The 22,128-nt window shown below is 43.0% G+C and overlaps 1 protein-coding gene across 5 annotated transcripts in view; it reads left to right on the top strand.

Annotated features, from left to right (window-relative positions):
- Nucleotides 1–22,128, top strand: part of NLK (nemo like kinase) — a 157,508-nt gene that overhangs the window by 38,673 nt on the left and 96,707 nt on the right. For 3 of the 5 annotated variants that reach the window (XM_033921619.1, XM_033921623.1, XM_033921618.1), the window contains exons 3-4: nucleotides 3,727–3,814; nucleotides 11,356–11,448. In XM_033921619.1, coding sequence (XP_033777510.1) covers nucleotides 3,727–3,814; nucleotides 11,356–11,448 — 181 coding nt within the window. Of the gene's footprint in view, nucleotides 1–3,726; nucleotides 3,815–11,341; nucleotides 11,449–22,128 lie in introns of all 5 variants that reach the window. The other 2 variants (XM_033921622.1, XM_033921620.1) reach the window with 1 other exon arrangement.

Raw genomic sequence — 22,128 nt, 5'->3', positions numbered from 1 at the left:
ATGATATTCTTCACGACTCCCAGTCTGGCTTTCGGTTAGTATTCAGCACAGAGACAGTTCTAGCATCACTTACGAATGACATCTACCAACTCTTCAGCAGAGGACAGAGTGCTCTTATACTACAATTTAACGTAAGCAGCACCTTTGACTTAGTAGACCACCACATACTTCTTTCATGCCCGGATGCTATTGGCATAACAGGAACTGTCTTAAATTGGTTCAGAAAGCTTCCTAACAAGTTTCTCATACCAAGTTTACTGTGATGACAAACTCTTCCCTGTCTGGACCACTCCCTGCGGAGTTCCACAAGGTTTCCCTCAGTCCCTGATCCTGTTCAACATTTATTTATGTTCACTGGGGAACCACCTAGCCTCATCAGGAATTAAGAGCTATAGTTACGCCGATACCATCACAGTCCTCCTCCTAATACCCACTCTGCCTTCAAAGGAATCAAATCGAATAGAGGGGATTATCCAAACAATGGAAGACTGGATGATGACATAAAACAAAGAGTGGAATTGTCCAAATCAGACTGATGACTACAATCTATTATAAAAATGTCCTACTCATCCAATGTTCAATTCACTTTATTCATCCAATAACTCAATGACTTGACATATACATATTTCGGACGAACAAGCCTGCTTCAGGAGTCTTAAGAAACTACTGGGTAATAACAGATAGTGTTTTGATTAAGTGAATAGCTTTCAAGACAGTGCTACGTTGTAAAAACTTCGGCAACAATGCTCAAAGCCGAAAAAGGTCCCGGGTATTCTGAAATTGAAACAGAATTGGACACACCACACACAGAGACAATATTTGACAAATGGACTGATTTTATTGATCTTAAAAAAAATATGAACCAGACTGGATGATGAAACACAAACTGAAACTAATCTTGAAAAAAACCCAAGTTCTTCATCACAAGCCCCTCGAACCTCAATGAGGAAAACATCACGACCAGGAATATAACCCTACCGCTACAGTCCACTATCAAAAATCCTAGGAGTGACTCTAGACCAAAAGATGACCATGGAAAGCAAAATTGCTGCTGTGGTTCACAAAGGCTTTGCAGCACTCTGGAAACTACGATCAAACCATTCTTATTTTGATACCCTTTCCTTCCAAATTCTATGCTAAACCCTGATCCTCAGCATGATAGACTACTGCAACCTCATTTACATCTCATGCCCCAAGAAACACTTCAACAGACTTTGGACGATTCAGCACACAGTTGTGCGCCTAATCTTTGGCCTAAGGAAAACTGGCCATGTCATGCCTTACTAGCAAGCAACTGCACTGGCTCTTGATCAAGGTCTGATATTATTCAACTGGGTTGCTTCATGTACTAGGTTCTTTATGGCCTCCTACCAAACTACATGACTGATGTATTTGAGTTTATCCCCCACACTCACCTTTTGCGCACTAACTCCATCTTCACCTACCCCTCCCTGCAAGGAAAACCTAAAGAAGCTTATGTGACAAAATTACTATCCTATCAAGCAGCTCACTTCAGTTGGGAACTTCTCCCCATTATAGGGTAATCTTCGTCATTTCAGGCAAAAATTAAAAACATACTTGTTCAACAAATTCCTAGTAGAGCACTAAACCCTGTGCCCTTTGCTTGTCTCACAAACCCCTCAGGTCAATGGAAAAATCTCTATTCACAGACTCATTCAACTCCTACTACCAGCCCCCACTAACTTATCTCGCCGCCTCCGTTTGGGTCTCCGTATCTACAGTATAACTGTAATGACATTCAAAAATTGTTCATCTACTCGAGTTCTTCTCATAATCCCTTACCATAATTGTTTATGACTCTAACCTTGTCATGATCCTATGTTATTTGTACTTGTATCCTCACCTCTCATGTAGGGTCTTCTCCTTAACTCCTGTTGACCACATTGAACTTCATGGTGTATTGCAGTATACAAATAAAATTTTATGTTTATGGTATAATCCATTTCATAAAAGAATTGAATATAAAGATTGTTCATATATTGTTGCTGGTTCTTGGAAATTAGTTAAAAAAACAAACCAAAAAAATGTGTGGAATTTTATTCTAAACAAATCAGAAAGACATGGAGAAGGAAAAGAAGATGATGTCCTTAGAAACATTGCTAAGGATGTCCTGGCTACTCTGATTTTGATATAGGGAATGTCAGTGAATGGATGTGCAGTGATTCTAATGATCCAGTACATCAAATCATAACAGATGACGAAATTGTGGAATCGGTATAAGACAAGGAACAGGAGGAATCAGAAACTGCAGAAGCCTTTGAATTTTTAAATATAGCAGTGACTTGGCTAGAAAAGCAGGAAGAGAGCAGTGTGATCCAGTTCATTTGTCTGAAAAGCCTACTTGACCTTGCAGCACAGAAGCGAAAATCAGCACTGAAGCAATTAAGAACTGCTTCCTTTTTTTAAAAAATAGAAATGCTGTACTAGAGTAGAATCCCGATTAACTGGTACTCAAGCAACAGGCACTCTCACCCAACCAGCAAAAAAAAAAAAAAAAATTGTCTTCCCTCCAGCCCCCGAAGCAGCGATCCTGAGCTGCAAAAGCCGCTTGCCCTTCCTCACTTAGTGAAGCAGCAGTGGCAGCCAGTCAGCAGAGGCAGTGCTGAAAGCAGGCTGCTCATGGCCGGCCCCAGCAGGGCCAAATCCCTGACACATCACTTCCAACATGGCAGAAGAAAGACCCTGCCGGGGCTGACTATGAGCTGCTATTTTGGTAAGTGAGGAGGGTCCAGGAGGCCAGACCCACACGGAGGGATGGAGGACAGGCAGATTGGGGAGGAGTAGACCAGAAGTGTATTAGGGGAAGGTTTCAGCAGGTCCATTAGGGTGCAAGGGAGGGGAGATGAATGGATACTGGACCCATAAGGGGGGGGATAGAAAGTGGGAGAGAAGGGGCGAGAGAAGTGACCTACACCAAAGGGTAAAACAGATGCTGGACTACAAGTGGGGGTGGGATATGATAGAGGAAGAGAGTGAGGTGAGAAAGGAGACAAAACTATTTTTATAGTAACTGTCAAGCAACTAGAAACTACAGTTATTCAGCATCTACCAGTCTCCATGGGTGCCGGATAACTGAGTGTTTACTGTATATGTATGTAATACAAATATAGTACTGTACAGTAGTTTGGTATTTTTCCCATTTATTGTTGAAAATAAAAAATAATGTTCCAACATGCAATGCTCAGAATGTGTGTGCTGTTCAAGAAGGTATGTCCAATCATCTGGATTTTCCTTTATCTGGACTGCCTTCTGCTGATGTTTGTCTGGATAATTGGTGTTCTACTGCTCCTAATTTCAAAAAGGAAAAAGAAATACTTCATTGCAGCAGAATATGGTTTGAAATGAAGAGAGAAATATAGTGAGAGTCAGAAAAAAATGATTAGGAGGATTAAAAAGCTGAAAAGCTGGCCTGATGGTTCAGTGGAGGCATATACGGTAATGCTGGACTTAATTCTTCCTTCCTGGGCTGGCCCTGGCTGGGATGTCATAGCCCCTGAAATGGAATCCTAGCCATCACTGTTTGGTCAACAAGAGGCAGTGCTGTTGACTGTGCTCCAAAAGGATCCAGAGGCCATCACAATAATGGATAATTAAAAATGAGAAGTAGGAATCTAGAAAATTTGATTGTCTGATTTATTACTGTTTTATTGATCTTGTAAGAAAAATTGCCCCTAATTGGGACGGGTGTTTTTAATCTTTCCTTAGGTACTCTCTGCTCTTGATATACTCCAACCTCCTCACATTGATTATTTTGAAGAAATGTATCCTAAACAAAAAATAAGTGTTGAGCAAGGTAAGTATCAGCTGCTAAAATCTATCTGTATCAATTTTGTCAGGGAAGGCATCTCTGTTCAATCATTAGGCAAGAAAAAAATACCTTAGAAATTAATTTACCTTGGCTATCTATTTTAACTTTTATTTGTACTGATTTAAAAATGAAATGGATTTGGAAAAAATCTAAATACTAAGAATCCTGAACAAAATGCATAAAAGTTTTTATGTAACTGCATAATGATTATAAGGGAGTGGCAGGTTGAACCTGTTTTCTAAGGGAATTTATATACTTTCCCTTGTAATCTTAATCCACAGAAAGTATATTTACACATTTATTGTCAAATATATTTTTATTGAGCTCAACAGGAAGAGAAATAGAAATCACAGCTTTATATATTTAAAAAAAACCCCAAGCTCGCTTTGTCAACAAACCAGGATAACCCCACCACACCCAACCCCCCAATCCCTCCTCCCAGTCCACCCCCCACCCCCAGATCTCCTTCAAGCTACAAACTGGAATGTGAACCAGCAGAGAAAAGTATGCACAGAAATTCATAAAAATTCAAAGAAAAGGTCAACAGTTCAATTAGCGAGTATGAGCCAAGGGAGTCATGGTATTCCAGAATGGCTCCCAGGTGCACTAGAAAGAGCGCCCCGCTAAGGAAGAAAAATCCAACACATCTTTTCTTTCCCACATCAGGAGCGTAATCAGGCAACAGCGCCAAAGGGAATAATCAGGAACGTCCACCTCCAACCATTTGAGCAGAATGTATTTCAGAGCGACCAGGATTCTTGGTTGCTAAAAAAAGAAAGATAAAAATAATTGCCATTAAAGATGAGAAAGGTGATACTAATAATCAAGTTGATCATAATTTAAAACAATTTCTAAAATTTTATAAAGCTCTTTATTCTTCTGAGCCTTATTTACAAAAAGAAAGGCTTGGTTCAGAATTTTTTAAATTATTAGAGGGACCTAAAATTCCTGAACATATAAAAGGAAGTCTTGAAAAGCCTATATCATTAAAAGAATTGCAAACAGCGTTGAAATCCATTAGAGTTAGGTCCGCTCCAGGTGGTGATGGTTTTACGGTAGAGTTTTATAAATCATTTCAAATTGCCCTATTACCTCATCTATTAAATTTATGTCAGGTTCAACTAAATAAAGGTTGCATTACAGGTACTAAGGCAGAATTGTTAACGATAGTTTTGCCAAAGCCAAATAAAGATCCTACATTGGTTTTAAATTATAGGCCTATTTTTTTAATTAATGTAGATGGAAAAATTTTGGCTAAGCTTTTGGCTCTACGTTTGACTATGGCTCTCCCTTATATAATTGGTATGCACCAAACAGGGATTGTTGCTCAGAGGCATTCTTCCAATATCACCAGGTTGGCTTTTCATATGTTATATTTAACAAAAGCCATGAAGGATCGGGCCTTTTCTGTATCCCTGGATGCAGAGAAGGCCTTTGATCGGATAGAATGGGCCTTCATGTATCAAGCAATGGATTGGTTTGGTATAGGTTAAGGATTTATACAAATGATCCAAACATTGTATAGCTCCCCTGTTGCTAGATTATATATTAATAATAATTTTTCGGATTGTTTCAATTTGCAAAGGGGGGTTAGACAAGGTTGGCCCTTGTCTCCTTTACTTTTCGATATTGTATTAGAATCCTTATTATTAGCTGTTCAGCAAATGAAGGAGATATAGGGTATTTCTCGTTCTAATCGGGAATACAAGGTCTCTACTTATACAGATGATATATTGCTTCATTTGAGGAATCCTGAAACAACCATTCCATGCTTGCTTGAATTAATAGAGAAATTTGGGAAATTTTCAGGATATAAAATAAACTGGAGCAAATAAGAAGTTCTTCCACTCAATGTATATTGTACAAAAGGTTTATTTGATTCATTTCCCTTTGTCTGGAAAGAGGAAGGAATAAAATATTTAGGTATTTGGATAAAAAATACGCTAGAAGAAACAATGAAATTGAATGAAAAATCTTTATTACATAGGGTAACAGAATTATGTGAGAAATGGAATCCTTTACATCTGTCTTGGTGGGGGAGAGTCCAAACTATTAAGATGGTGATTTTGCCTGTGGTTTGTTACCAAATGGGTATGATACCAGTTTTTTTTCAGGGGTCTTTTTATAAAAAATTAAATAGTGTTCTTTCAAAATTTGTTTGGCTGGGTAAAATTGCTAAAATTGCTAGAATTGCCTTAGTGTCTTTACAAAAGCCAATTGCAGAGAAAGGGGTAAATTTTCCCAATTTCTATAGGTATCATCAAGCCTATATTATGCGCCAGGGTATGTATTGGGTCCTCCCAGAGCTCATGGAAAAGCTTCCAGACTGGTTGTGGTTGGAATGGCAGCTCTTGTTTCCTCTCAGGCTCGGCCATGTTCTTAGTATCAAAATGCCTAGAGTGTATTAAGGAAACAGAATATTAATAGATACATTGAAAACTTTACGATTTGTCAATAATTTAACACCTATTCCAATACAAAAATCTACAAATCAATCTATATGGCTGAACTTCAAGATTCAAATTGGCGGGTTTAAGATTGTCTGGAAGTATTGGATAAAAGCAGGTATACGCACATTAGATGATGTTATATCTAATGGTAAACTGCTTGATTTTTCATAGTTGCAATATAAATTTGGTATTGATAAATCACAAAGTTATAGGTGGTTGCAACTGAAGCAGGCTATTCAGGCGGGGTTCCCTGAATGGAAAAATCTTAATAATCAATTTAGTTTAGAGTTCTTATGCTTTCAGGCAGACTTCCTGGGATACCAGGCTGCACAGTGGTACAAATTAATATCTGGATATATATGAATAAAAAAACAAAAACTGGAGCATTGAGATTAAGCATCAAATTGCTGTGTCTCAATGGCCACAAATTTGGTCTTGGAGGATGAAATGTACAATGTCTGCATCTATGAGACAAACGTGGTTCTTCCTGTTGCATAGAGCATTATGGACCCCTGTTCGTTTACAAAAATTGGATTGCTCTAAGTCTAATAGATGTTGGCATTGTCATCTCGATGCGGTGACTTTAGATCATCTATTGTTTTATTGTCCGTTTATTATGGCTTTTTGGAAGTCGATTTGGGGCCAAATAAATTGCTAGAGAATCATGTGGCATTATCGTATGACACAGTTTTATTTGGCATGTCTATGAGAGCCAAGAGCCAAATATCTTCCAATAATAATAAACTTTTAATGATTCTGACAGGAGTTGCCATTCAACAAATAACGCATAATTGGAAAACTTGGAGTAGATTGAATTATAGTTTTTGGTGGAGGTCAGTGTGTCATATATATAAAATGGAAAGAACATTAGCTGTTCAAAAAGGATATTTTAATAAATTTCAGGATGTGTGGGGGCCATTAATAAATTATTGTAATGAATAGATATCATTTTTCCCTGATTAACATAAATGAAAGAATGGGGGGGGGGGTTGATTTTCATTATTTGTTATGAAGGGAAGGAAAGAATTTATTATATTATATGTATTATTTGATATTAGAATGATGGGTGGGAAGGGGATAAATCTTAATGAGAAAATTTGTGGAATATCAAGTGATGTATTAAGTTAAAATGTTGTTATTTTCTGTGCACTTGATGTAAAATATAAAATGAATAAAGAATTATAAAAAATTAAAAAAAAAGAGTTTCTTGGTTGTTTTCTAGGATCCATCTCCATGAATAAATTGGACCATTATGGTGTTTTTATTTTGCTATTATTTTAACTGTAGTGCTTGTGTTAGTTCCCTAATATTTACATGTACTCCCCAAAAGTAGAACTGGAGAATATAGATCCTATTATATGTTAACAAAAGGTTTACAACTTTATTATACTTAATAGAAGATTAGATTCTTACCTTTTGTAATCTTCTTTCTGTTAGTCCCTGACAGAGTCAATATGATGCGTATTTTATCTCAACCTGGAAACCGGGTCTTGCAAAAAAACAACACACATTTTTCCTCTGCTCCTTCTACTTAGCTAAAGAACACATTACCCCCTACAGTTTAGTCCAAAACCAAATGAATAACACTGGAGCAAAGGGGTCATGTGGAACTTCCCTGCTACATAAGAGTATTCTGTTCTGCTCTACAATATATAAGAAAACAATAAACAGGCAAGAACATGGTAGTAGCATGAAATCAACCTGTTGTGTTCAATAAGCATTAGCTGGAACAAAGCCAGCAGTAAAGACAGGTACTTCCATATAAAGAACGATTCCCCACATGACCTGTCTGCTGGTTGGAAGATACTCAGGCCTGAAAGGAGAAACATAGGAGGCAGAAAAAATGCAAACAATACAGAGATAGTGGGCCGTATTGATTCCTTCAGGGACTAACAGAAAGAAGATTACCAAAGATAAGAATCTAATCTTCTGTTATGTTCCCTCGAGTCAATACAATAGTTGACGTACCAAAGCAGTGGCAACGTCTAGGGTGGGACAGAAGAGCCTGCTGCAATACCAAGGCCCCAAAAATGGCATGTGATCGAGTTGCCACATCCACTCTGTAAAACTGTGCAAAGTTATGAAGAGAAACCAAGTGGCTGATCTACAAATTTCAGCTGGATGAAATGCTCAAGACTCTGCCCATGAAGCAGCGACACCTCTTGTCGAGTGAACTTTGAGAGAAACCAGCAGTTACTTGCCACAGGTGATGTAAGTTGATGAAATGGCTATGCGGATCCATCGGGCAGTAGAGGCCTTGTACGCCTGCCTACCTACCTCATCTGAACTTACTAGTCAGGACAAAATCATTGGTCCTCTCTAAGTAGTAAAGTAAGACTCTCTGCACGTCCAGTTTTCTCAGAATCTGATCTTGCTGCTCCAAACCCATGGAACAAAAAGCCGACAGACAAACTTCCTGGTTGACATGAAAATCCGAATCCACTTTCCAAAGAAAGGAGGGAACTGTGTGGAGGGAAACCTCTGCCTCCATGAACCGGAGAAAGGGCTCTCTGCAAGAGAGAGCCTGCAGTTCTGAAATATGCCTTACTGAAAAAATTGAAATGAGGAAAACTGTTTTGACAGGTCCAGAAGGGATGCATCCTTGAGCGACTCAAAAGGGGCTTCCACAAGCTCTCTCAGAGCAACAATAAGATTCCATGAAATGTACAAGATAAGGGTGGTCGCAAGTGAAGTACCCCTTTAAAAAGTCTGGTCACATCTGGATGAGATGTAAGCAAACTGGTACCACTGTGCGCCCTAAAACAAGAAAGGCTTGCCACCTGCACCTTGAAGGAGGCCACTGCCAGGCCTTCTTCTGACAGCGCTCAAAAAACTGCACAAATTTTTCAAATTTTGCCAGGATCTTGTGTAATTTAGTCAAAGCCAGATCAGCCAAAGCCGACGATGGCCAGCCAGTGTTTCGCTGAAGCTGCGTCAGGGCATGTAAGGCTTCAATCGGCACAAATGCTCCATATTCACCGGTATTGCAAAATGGCTGATTTCGGGTCACATTATGTGTGAGCAATCTACCTGTAGATAGAATTGGATTTTTTTTTTTTGGAGGGGGGGAGTTTGTGTGGTTTGTGATTATTTTTGCACCCCTGGGTTTGTGAAATTGGTATTTTTCACTTGGTAATTTGAATTAAATGGAGGTACCCTGTTATAGAATTGCCAACATTTAGTTTTTCTCAGACTGACTAGATACATGCTGGAGATGAGATTTCAGAGAGGTGTTTGGAATTTATATACAGTCATGTGAAAAAATTAGGACACTCCATGAAATATTCAGTTCTTTCTTAAGAAATGTTCACATATCAATGTCAAATCTTTTTTATTTATTTATCCCTAGAAAAGCAAGTGATGTACTTGCAGGTAAACAACAAAATTTTCCTTGATTTACTCATGAAACAAAAGATATCCACAAAAAAAGTGTATTCTAACTGAGAAACAAATTAGGACACCCTATACCCTTAATAGCTAGTGTTACCCCCTTTGGCTGAAATAACTGCAGTGAGATGCTTCTTATAGCCATCTACCAGTCTCTGACATCAGTCTGAGGAAAGTTTGGCCCACTCCTCAATGCAGAATTCTTTGAGGGTTTCTCGCATGTACAGCTTGTTTCAAATCACCCCACAGCATCTCAATGTGATTAAGATCAGAGCTTTGACTCGGCCACTCCAGGACTCTCCATATCTTAGTTTTCAGCCAGTTCTTGGTGGATATTCTGGTATGTTTGGGGTCATTGTCGTTTTGCAAGGTCCATTTCCACTTAAGCTTTAATTTTCATACAGATGGCCTCACATGTTCCTCAAGCACCCTCTGATACACGGTAAAATTCATGGTGGATTCTATGATGGTGAGCTGGCCAGGTCCTGCTGCAGCAAAGCATCCCCAAACCATGACATTTCCATCTCCATGCTTCACAGTTGGTATGAGGTTCTTTTCCTGGAATGCTGTATTTGGTGTATGCCAAACATGTCTCCTTTTCTGGTGTCCAAATAATTCAATTTTAGACTCATCTGTCCATAGAACACTATTCCAGAAGTCCTAGTGTTTGTCTACGTTCTCTCTGGCAAACTTTAGTCTGGCCTTGATGTTTCTCTTAGCAAAAGTTTCCTCCTTGCACACCTCCCATGCAAGTTAAATTTGTGCAGTCTCTTTCTGATTGTAGAGGCATGCACTTTCACATCAACAGTAGCAAGAACCTGCTGTAGGTCCCATGATGACATTTTAGGGGTTTTGGAGACTTCTTTTAGCATTGTGCAGTCTCTTCTGGAGATCAACTTGCTTGGACAGCCAGACGTGGGCATGTAGGCAGTTGTTTGGAAAGTCCTCCACTTGTACACTATTTTCCAGACCGTGGAATGGCTAATGTCAAATTCTTTCGAGATCTTTTTAAATCCCTTACCAGACTTATAAGCTGCTACAATCTTCTTTCTGAAGGCCTCAGACAGCTCTTTTGATCTCACCATGGTGTTCATTCTCACTGCAGCAGTCATGAGCACACCAAACTAAATGTCTGAGGTTTAAATAGGAAAAAATGCCTTCAAAATGCTGAATAACTGTGTTCTAATCATGTGCACCTGATGTGATACACCTGTGTGTGATTTGAGCCACTTTAAGTGAGAGGATGTGTGGGGGTGTCGTAATTTATTTCTCAGTTAGAATACACATTTTTGTGGATATCTTTTGTTTCATGAGTAAATCAAGGAAAATATTTATTTACCTGCTATTACATCACTTTCTTTTCCAGAGATAAATTAAAAAAAAGATTTGACATCGATATGTGAACATTTTTATAAAAAAGAACTGAATATTTTATGGGGTGTCCTAATTTTTTCACATGCACGTAAAATAATATTCTTTATACATGCCAAAAAGCAGGTGTAAATGTAAGTGTATATAAATTCCTTTGGAAGTATGTGCATACTTTCATTTTTAAATATGCATCTGGTCTACTATACTCTTAACCTTTACTCTTCAAATTGCTCAGTGTTTCTCTGTTTGAAAGGTATTTTTTGTATTTTCATGTTCTCTGTTGTCCTTAACTAATAACCTGAAGATATGTGGTTACAGAATTAATGCAGAGTGACCTCCACAAGATCATTGTCTCTCCTCAACCACTCAGTTCGGATCATGTCAAAGTATTTCTTTACCAGATTCTAAGAGGTATGTTGGTTATGAAAGCTACATTTTGTAACTTAATCATTATAGATTAAAATGCTAATTTTAATAACTTGTATTAATATAAAAATTATTAAATATGCTTTTTCTCCCCTCATATAGTCTTAGACCATAGAAAATTTCCTTTACCATATTTAGAATCTTACTTTTTTACTTACTGATAGGATATGCAAGCTACTAAAATAGTGGTGGGAGCAGTTTTAGACATTTATGATCTGATTCTATGCCACAGCAGTCAGAGTTTGATTGTAAATGCTGGCCATCATATTCAGTGCCAGTGTATGGTTATTTGCCAGCACAGAATATTCTGGTATAAAGGGCAGAGCTGGGAGTTATCCATGCAATAGTGATATTCAGGTAACTTAGGTTAGCATTTTTGCTGCCCTTAATTATTTGGATATCAGCACTGAATATTGCTGATGTATGGATAGTGCTGAGGTGGTCTATAGAAATTATCAGTAGCATAATTTGGATAATACTACTGAAAATCTTGCTATGACCCAGTTAGTGGCATTTATGCATCTAGCACCTACTACCTATATAAGTGCCACTGATTATCAGGCCATTAATTTTTATTTATTTAGCCTGTCCTCCCAAAGGAACCCAGAACGGGTTACAGGAGTACATTCATAGTATGGGTAGGACAAGCTTTAGCAAGACATACACCTCTTCTACAAAGCCGCACAGCAACAGCCCCGAAGCCCTTTAAATCTCTATCTTTAAATCTTTATGTGCTTATCTTCTGAAAAATGCTTAATTTGGGAACTTGAGATGCCTCCCAATGCATATTATCAGAATTCCAGCATGCCTCTGAATCTCATTTAATAACATGTGCACTTTTGACTGTTTGAGATAGGATGTAGAATAAACATCTGAGAGGTGTGATTTTCAAGTATTCTTTTTTCCTGAATTCAAAATTTCCGTTATCTCTTACTGGCTTTTAATTTCATGTGCACTGTTGTGTTCTGTTACAGGAGTCCATATATTAGGTGATAATCCATGCTTGCAAACTATTTGCAGAAAGGTGTTGATAACATAAGAATTGCCATACTGGGACAGACCAAAGGTCCATGAAGTCCAGTATCCTGTTTCCAATAGTGCCAACTCAGGTCCCAAGCACCTAGCTAGATCACAAGTAGCAAAGCAGATTCTATTCTGCTTATCCTAAGAATAAGCAGTGGATTTCACCAAGCCATCTCAATAATGGCCTATGGACTTCTCTCTTTTAGGAAATTATCCAAACCTTTTTTAAACAGCGCTAAGCTAACTGATTTCACCACATTCTCTGGCAACGAATTCCAGAGTAGAGTATAGCTCACTCTTCAGGTTTTCCTTGTGCAAGTGATCCAAGAAGAGATGTTCTGTTCTGCTCAGTTTTTATTATTTTGGAGACTTTTTACTTCGTTTTTGAGAGGCTTTGGTGTCAGAAGACCCCACATTTGGGGGAACTCTGCCTAGGAGATAACACATACTGCAAGGGTGGACTGAAGCTCTCAGTACAACTCCCGGGTGTACCTGATAAGCCAGCCTGCTTGTGCTACTTAGAGGCTTGGGGGTCTGTTCCCCTGGGAGCCTGCTCGCCTTCTGGTTTATTAGAGGCTTGAGCGCAGGCTGTGAAGCCCCTTCCCTTTGTGTTTCAGGGAGCCAGCTGCATTATATTCTCTCTCCTTCACGCTGCAAGGATTTGTGTGGGTTGAGCCTTCAGTTGGTTCCAGTCCGACTGGCAACCCAAAGATTTCCAGGTATGAACTGTTCCATAAGGATTTGAAGCAGAGAGCTCGCTCCACTTCACTTAGGCTGAAGAAAAGCTGACACAGGCAGGCAGCAGCACTATTACAGCCCATTATTCCCTATGGGGAAAATTGGAGGCGAGGTATCTGAAAAAGTTAAATTTAAGGCTTTGTGGGGCCAGAGATTGGGTCCCCCCACCTTCAAAACCCCTTTTCATGACTTTTTTTTAACTTTCAGGGAAGCTTTGTGGCCTGTTTTTGTTGCGATTTTTCTGGCAGTGTCCATCTTGGATTTTAAACAGGTGTTTTTGTGGGTTTTTTTTTTAAGCCTCTTTCTGCTTCAAACCCCTCAATTTGGCTCAAAATCAACTGGGATGAACTCTTCAGGCTTATTTACCCTTATATCATGCCAGTTTTGCACAGGATGGTCAGCCAAGGAGCGTCAGTGTACCACGTGCTACGGTGCATGCGAGGGAAGGGCAGATGCTTTGGGTTTAGCATCCTCTGAGGTCTCTAGGTCTGGGGAACTGCAGGGGGGTCTGAGTTGTAGAGAAAAATTCCCTCCAAGAGTCCTCAAATAGTGAAGGCATGAAATGCAAGTGCATGGACACTGCAGAGTCCAAGAGAAGTCAATGTGAAGTTTTGCAGAGGTCTTTGGGGCCCTCCTGTCCAAGGCTTTACTCCAAAATTTGTGAATCTTCTGTAGAAAGCTTATTTGAAGGGCCCAGAATGGGATGCATTGCGCTGCCTAGAGGCGCACCAGTATCGGACCAGGGAGAGAAGCCTCTTCATGAGGTCTCTCCACTGCACAGGAGGCCTGCTCCCAGTCTTTGTGACCAAGATGAGACAGATGCCTCAAGCTATCGGTGCAAGGGGGTCTTCTTAGTCAAGTTCCAATTCCCATGGAGAACCCAGATCAATTTGGTCTTATGGTGTGGCTATTGAGCACACGGCCTTGACCAAAGAAGGGTATTCTGAGGTTATCATTGCTACTCTCCTTTGAGGAAAGAAGCAATCAACATTTGCGGCCTACGCTAAGGTCTGGAAGACTTTTCAGCTCTGGTGCGACAAAGATCAGGTTGAGCCTTTCACAGAGCCAATTCCTGTAATCCTGGCATTTCTTCAAGCTGGATTAGAAAAGGGCCTAGCAGTGGGGGGGGGGAGGCTTTTGGGCTTGTGGGGGAAAACAATCTTACCCTGATGTGACGTGGTTCTTGAAGGGAATGCTCAGGTTGTGATCTTCTGTACGCCGGCCTTTTTCATCCTGAAATCTTAATATCCTTCTGAAGGGTCTGTCTAAGCCTCCATATGAACCTCTCCATGAGGATTCTCTTCAGAACCTCACGGTGAACAGCATTCCTGGTAATGTTAGTCTCCATGAGACAGATATCATAATTGCAGGCTTTTTTTGCAGAGAGCCCTTCCCAAGGATCTCAGAGGCTGGGCTTTCTCTGCACACAGTACCTTCTTTCCTTCCGAAGGTTGTCAACCAAGAGATTCGTGTACCCACTTTTTATCCTATATATTAGAGCAAGCAAGATGAGATATTGCAGAGGCTAGATGTGCGAAGGGTTCTACTACACTACCTGGAAAGGACAAATGAGTCACCTTTCTAACACCAGATGGATTTGCATGGTAATTTCATTGGCATACATTGGCTGTTGCAAACAACCGCCTTTTTCGGTCAAGCTCATTTGATCAGAAGTGTGACATCTTCATGGGTGGAGTCCCAGACAGTTCCTCCCGAAGAGATCTGTAAAGCAGCTACTTGATCTACTGGCCATACATTTACAAAGTTCTACAAAGTAAACATGGTAGCTCGAGAGGACACCACTTTGGGTCCTCAGTCTTGCGGTCAGGCTCATCTGTCCCTCCCTAGACGATTGGCATTGCTTTAGTACATCACCTAATGTGATGCGTTACCCTTCTCCTCCACTGCCAATTCCAGACTTTGTTCCTTTCATCTAACTGCCCCCTATGCCTGGAATAAATTACCCAAGTTTGTCCATCAAGCTCCTTCCCTTGTTTAAAGGCAGACTGAAAACCAACCTCTTTGATATAGCTTTCAATCCTTAACCCTACTCCTCTTCCCTCCAACCCAGCCAGCTGATTAACCATTCCCCTTAACTGTATTCATGACATCCTGTTTGTCTTTCGAGCAGGAACTCTTTTCTTATTCTTTGTGACTCTGTACAGTGCTGTGTGCATCTGGTAGTGCTACAGAGATAATTAATAGTACTGTAGTAGTAGTTCAGACTCCTGTGTATATGTAACAGAATGAAAGTTTAGGTTCTTACCTGGATAATCTTGTTTCTGTTAATATACACAGGAGTCCAAACAAGCTGCCCCATGCATTTTGCAATTCACCTGCTTTCTGCCTCGGACAACTCTATGGTTGGAACTGGAGATCTCCTGTTAATTGGATGAACATTATGATTAACTTACTAGATGCACACAGCAGGTTGGTTCATTTATATACCTATGTTGCAAGTTCATGCTAGTAATTGTTCTTTTTCATGAGTTACTGAGCAGAACAGAAATGTATGTTATTTCCCAGGAAGTTCCTCGTGCCCCTCCTTCTCTTCTGTTACAGTGGAGCTTGATTACTTTGTTACAAACTGAAGAGGGAACTATACTCCACTGGTGAAGGAGGAGGAGCTGAAAGATGTGACTGTTACCCTTCTGTAAGTGGCTTGTGAGCATAGATTGATCACCTAATGTACGGACTCCTGTGTATATTAATGCAAACAAGATTATCCAGGTAAGAACCTAACCTTTCATTATTCAGAAGCTCTGTAGCATATTTCACCCTTAATCACAATGTGACCACCAGAAATGCTGGAACGTTAAAGTAGCTGTCTGACTAAGAAAAACAACTGCAATTCACAGCAAAGCTCAATAGCTAATGATTATTGCTTCTGCAAGAATCATCCTAATTCATTTTTATTTTCCAGTGACCAAAAAAGAGAGAAAAGAATTATTAGACTGTAAATTACCTGAAACAATTGAAAGATCTCATTTTGACAGACTTTATAACCAGAGGCCTATTTTAGAGGAATTAAGCTGCCAGTAGTGTCTGTTGTGTGATCTTAGTTTTATGTAGTTATATTAAAAATAAATAACTCTTAATAACAATCAGCTAGACCTTACTATGGGAGAGAACAGTAGGTCAGGAAGGTCTAATGGTAATTTTAAAAAGTAAACTCCATCCCCTTTAATAAAACTAACGTTTTTGTTATAAGAAGTACCATTGGAGCAATAGATAGAATGACTGGAGGAGACGTGTTGGGTAGTGATACCTCTTATGCATAAATTATACATTTCTTATCTTTCTATACTGTATATCTATTGTATGCAAATATGTTTATGATGCCATGTGTGAAATTTGTGCCAACACAGATCAGATATGTTGCAACTGTTTGTGAGAGAATCTATGACACTGTTATTAGCAGGTTACTTTCACTAAAGCTGATTAATTGCAAATGAGCTGGGAGAATTTTAAAAAGAAAGGCAATGTCTCATTGTTGAGTATGATAGAAATTGCCACTTGTTATGCATACTTTTGAAATATTGCAAGGTGAGTATAATTTTCTTTAACTATGCAAAGCCACTTGTGAAAATGAGACTCCTGGTTGCATATTTGCCTGCTTTTTGAACTCCAGGTTGTAGATGATTATTTTTTAATAAAAATTTTCTTAACCCAAGCAGTGGTTACATAATAAAAATGACTTAAGAAACTTGAACTGAATTCTTAATTTATCTGATAAAACTTCTAAACAACCTTCTTTATTTTATCATTAGAGATCTTTTAATATTATTTTAAAGAATACTAGGATATTTAGTAGGGTTTCAGACTAATTTTAAAAGTACTGATGATGTAGCCTATCTATGTTAAAGAGCCATTCTAGTACAGTACTCCTCCGATATTCACGGGGGTTCTGTTCCAGGAACCCCCGCGAATCTTGAAAAACCGCGAATACAGTTTTTCATGTGGGAGACTGGAGAGGGCAGCGTGAGAGGCAGGAGAGAGCAGCTCCTGATTGGATAAGGCTCAACTTAGTGCAAGAAGAGGCGGTTGGAGCATACAGCAAGTGATTTCCTGCACTCGCCGGCGATCCGGCTGCTCTCTCCAGCTGTCCTCTCCTTGTCGGCATCTCGTGGTTGGAAAATACCGCGAATGACCGGGACCGCAAACGACTGGGGGAACACTGTATGTCCATTCCTGACCTTTCAGGTAGTCAGTCCCTTCTCATGAGAACTCTTGTAGGGAGCTTCATTTGCATACTTCCTCTCTTACCTCTGGGCTGTCCTTCAACTCCCCAGTTGTCTTCCTACGAGCAAGACAGTAGAAACTTGTCTTTTCTGCTCCAGTTTATTTTCTTTAAATTCAAATCTTTTTCACTCATTGTTTTTAGAAACATGATCAAGTTTATTAAAAAAAATTTTAGACCGCTTAATCAGGTTTCTAAGCGGTGTACAATATAAAATTTACATAAAAATAGTTTAAAAATCAGGGATACTAGACAAAACCAAAGTGGCTTAATAAAACACATAAGACATATGGACTTACTTCAAACATTAAGAAAGAAAGGGAAGAACTACAATCGTGAAAAAAAAGCAAAACAAAGAAGTAAAATACAATAGGTTAGGCCAGGGTAAAAGGTGATAAAATTTATTTTTGTCCTTAAGAGGACAGTTATTGTCCAAAGGCATCCTGGAACAAAAATGTTTTTAATTTTGATTTGAATTGTTTTATTATCCCAGGACAAGCAGGCATGATATTCTCACATGTGGGTGACGTCATCTACGGAGCCCCAGCGCGGACAGCTTTTCAAGCAAACTTGATTGAAGTTTCAAGTTTGCTACACTGCACCACGCATGTGCATGCCTTCTTGCCCACTAGAGGGCGCATCCCCACCTCGTGGTCCTCAGTTCATTTTTTTCCGCGGAGCCAGAAGCCCTGTGGAAATTGAGCTCCTATTTTTCTGCCTTCTGACACCGCGTCTGGGTTATTTAGCTCGGTTGCTGTGCTTTATTTGTTGTTTTTCCTTCTTAGTCCGTCGTTTATCGTCAAAAAAAAAGAAAAAAAGAAGTTTTATTTCTTCCGTTCGGCTCCGGGGGCTCCCGGGAGCCGCGGCCGCGGGACGTCGTTCGTTCTCGGCCCCTTTTCATTTTCATGTCCCGTCCCTTGACGGGCTTTAAAAAATGCACCTGGTGTGATCGGTTGCTGTCAATTACCGATCCGCACCGGTGGTGCTTGATTTGCTTAGGTCCGGAGCACCCTACTGACTCCTGTGAGAGGTGCTTCACTTTTCAATCCAGAGCGCTCCGCTGACGCCGTGCCCGGATGGCGGAGCTCTTCTCTGTGGACCCCGCGGCGGGGAAGGCCTCGACTTCGGCCTCGGCCTCGGGACCCTCGACCTCGCAGCGACCCTCGACTTCCTCGAAGCCTGCCACCTCGACCAAGCCTGCCTCGGGTAAGTCCTCGCTTCCGTCCTCGACTCCAGGGTCAGCGAAGAAGCCATCCTCGGGCTTCTCAACAATGGGGGGGTCGTCTTCGGCCCCGCCCCGAGTGTCGACGCCTGGTGCCCCGAGGGAATACTCGAGACCGAGGTCGCCCTCCAGGGAGCACCCCCCGGCCCCAGACCTACCGGCCATGATGGGGATTCCGGCCTTCCAGGACTTGCTCCGAGCCCTCATTACCTCGGAGCTGTCCGGGGCCCTTGAACACCTGCAGCAGGCCTCTGCCTCGACTGCTCTGGCCTCGACTGCCCCGGCGTCGGCGGCCTCGGTCTCGGTGCCCTCGGATTCGGCCCCCGGGGTGCTTCCAACCTCGACCCCGACCTTGCCCTCGACCTCAACCTCGGTTGACCAACCTGAGAGAAGTGTACGGCCTCGGGACAAGGTGCGTCGGGTTAGGAGGATCTCTTCCACGTCCTCTTCCTCGAGATCCTCCCGGGGCTCCTCGCCCTCGGGTCGGCCTCGGGCGAGGCGTCGGCCGAGGAAGCCCAAGCGTTCTCGGGGTTCTCCTCGGAGACGCGGTCGCTCCTCGCCGAGTGGAGTTGAGACGTTGCGTGTCTCGGAGCTCCGCCTTGACAATCCGAGGCTTTTCCGGTCCTCCGTTGGACGGGGTTCGAGAGACTCCTCGCCGAGACGGAGGGGGCGTGCCTCGGTGCCTCGTACCCCGGGGACTTCCCCCAAGGGCTCCTCGGGGCATAGGCGGTCCCCACCCCCTTCGAGGTCGCAGGGTGTGGCCTCTTGGGGATCGGGGTCTGGTAGGGAGCCTCGGTATTCCCGCAAGGCTTCCCCCTTCTGCTCGGCGGGAAGGACTTCCCGTACTCCTTCCCCACCTTCCAGGCCCTCTTCCTTCTCGAACTTCGTGCAGGATATGGCACGTGCTTTGGACCTGGACTTACTTGTTGGGTCTCAGTATACGAAGGAGTTTTTGGAGGAGCAAGACTTGCCCAATCCCCCGAGAGAAACTCCTCGTCTGCCTCTCAAAAAGGTCCTTCACCAGACCTTCCTGAGAAATCTGGATTCCCCTCTTACAGTCACAGCGGTGCCATCTAAGATGGAGTCCAAGTACCGGACCATCCCATGTAAGGGCTTCGAGAAAGCACAACTGTCTCACCAGTCGTTGCTCGTGGAGTCGGCGCTCAAAAAATCGCAGCCCTCCAAGGTCTCGGCGGCGGTCCCGCCCGGACGGGAAGGGCGGACCCTGGACAAGTTTGGTCGTCGCCTCTATTCCAATTCGTTGATGGCTACCAGGGTCCTCAATTATGCCTTTACGTTTTCCTCCTATCTTCGAAGCATGGTCAAAGACTTGCCTCGCTATCAAGGGGTCATGCCGGATTCCCATAAGGAGGGTTTTGCCACGTTCATGTCCAACCTTTCTCAGTTGCGTCTGTACCTGTTCCACGCAGTTTATGACGCATTTGAATTGGCCTCGAGGGTATCCGCCTTTGCAGTGGCAATGCGCCGGCTGGCATGGCTCTGTACACTTGATATGGACCCTAACTTGCAGGAACGTCTGGCCAATCTACCCTGTGTTGGCTCAGAATTATTTGATGAGTCCCTGGAGGCGGCGACCAAACGTTTGTCGGAACAGGAGCGCTCCCTTGCCTCCTTGGTCTGTCCTAAACCTCGGGCTCCGCCGCAGAAACCATTCAGGCCTCCCCCGAGAAGATACCCGCAGAAGTCCACACCGGCCTTCTCTAGGCCCCCGCCGAGGCACCCGCCACAACAGGGGAGAGGAGCCCAACAAAAACCTCAGGCGCCGGGGGCGTCCAAGCTGGCGCCGTCTTTTTGACGTGATGTGCGGATTGGGGCGGGCCACCTCCGCACTCTCGCCGGACCCCCTTCCTATCGGGGGTCGGCTCCGGGCCTTTTATCCGGCCTGGACCGGGATCACATCAGATGCTTGGGTGCTCCGGATTATCTCCGAGGGCTACTCTCTAAATTTCTCAGCTACGCCGCCGGATCATCCGCCGGGAGCTTGCCCATGCGACCGGACCCAGCTTCCTCTTCTCCTCGCGGAAGCCAGGGCCTTGTTGAGCCTTCGGGCGGTGGAACCTGTACCCCCCAACCAGCGGGGGCGGGGGTTTTACTCCCGTTACTTTTTGGTCCCGAAGAAGACCGGGGACTTACGCCCCATTTTAGACCTCAGAAAGCTCAACAAATTCCTGGTCCGGGAGAAGTTCCGTATGTTATCGCTTCCGGTTTTGTACCCTCTGTTGGAGGAAGGGGACTGGATGTGCTCCCTAGACTTGAAGGAAGCATATACTCATGTTCCGGTGCATCCCGCCTTCCGCAAATTCCTACGGTTTCAGGTGGGGGAGTTGCACCTCCAATATCGGGTCCTCCCCTTCGGACTGGCTTCGTCCCCTCGAGTCTTCACGAAGTGTATGGTGGTAGTCGCTGCAGCCCTGTGATCTCGGGGGCTACAGGTCTTTCCCTACCTGGACGATTGGCTGATCAAGGCCCCGACCAGGGAGGGGGTTATCTCAGCGACCCGACAGACTATCATCTTCCTTCAACGTCTGGGGTTCGAAGTGAACTTCCCCAAATCTCAGTTGTGCCCGGCTCAATCCCTTCAGTTTATCGGAGCCGTGCTGGACACGGTTCGCCTCCGTTCGTTCCTCCCTCCTCCTCGGTTGGAGGCTCTGCTTCGGTTGAGTCACCAGGTTTCTCTGCTGCCCGCAGTATCGGCTCAGCGCATGATGATGCTTCTGGGCCACATGGCATCGACGGTCCACGTCACTCCGTTCGCCCGGTTGCATCTGAGGCTTCCTCAGTGGACCTTGGCCTCTCAGTGGCGGCAGGATTGCGATCCAGTCTCTTGTCCGATAACGGTGACTCCTTCTTTGAGACGCTCGCTCCGTTGGTGGACAAACTCTTCCAATCTTTCAGGGGGTTTGCTCTTTCTCGTTCCTCCGCACCGCAAGGTCCTGACCACGGACTCCTCGGAGTACGCATGGGGGGCTCATCTCGACGGTCTGCGGACCCAGGGTCTATGGTCGGCAGAGGACCGCCTTTGTCACATCAATGTGTTGGAGCTTCGTGCCATTTTTCTGGCGGCGCGAGCGTTCTGCCACCTGCTCCACGATCAGGTAGTCCTCGTGCGAACGGACAACCAGGTGGCAATGTATTATGTGAACAAACAAGGGGGAACGGGTTCTTGGCCCCTGTGCCAGGAAGCCCTGCGCCTTTGGGAATGGGCGGTTTCCCAGAACATCTTCCTACGTGCGGTTTACATCCAGAGAGAGAAGAATTGCCTAGCGGACAAACTCAGTCGTCTTCTCCAGCCGCACGAGTGGTCGTTGAACTCCTGAGTTCTGCACGAGGTCTTCGACCGGATGTACTCCCCGGACCGTCTCGAGGCCGATGCCTTTCTTCTCGACTGGGGAGGGAGGTTCCTTTATGCGTTTCCTCCTTT

The sequence above is a fragment of the Geotrypetes seraphini genome, chromosome 15, assembly GCF_902459505.1.
Source record: "Geotrypetes seraphini chromosome 15, aGeoSer1.1, whole genome shotgun sequence".
Taxonomy (NCBI): domain Eukaryota; kingdom Metazoa; phylum Chordata; class Amphibia; order Gymnophiona; family Dermophiidae; genus Geotrypetes; species Geotrypetes seraphini.
The sequence above is the reverse complement of the archived record's forward strand: the minus strand, read 5'-3'. Positions and strand labels throughout refer to the sequence as shown.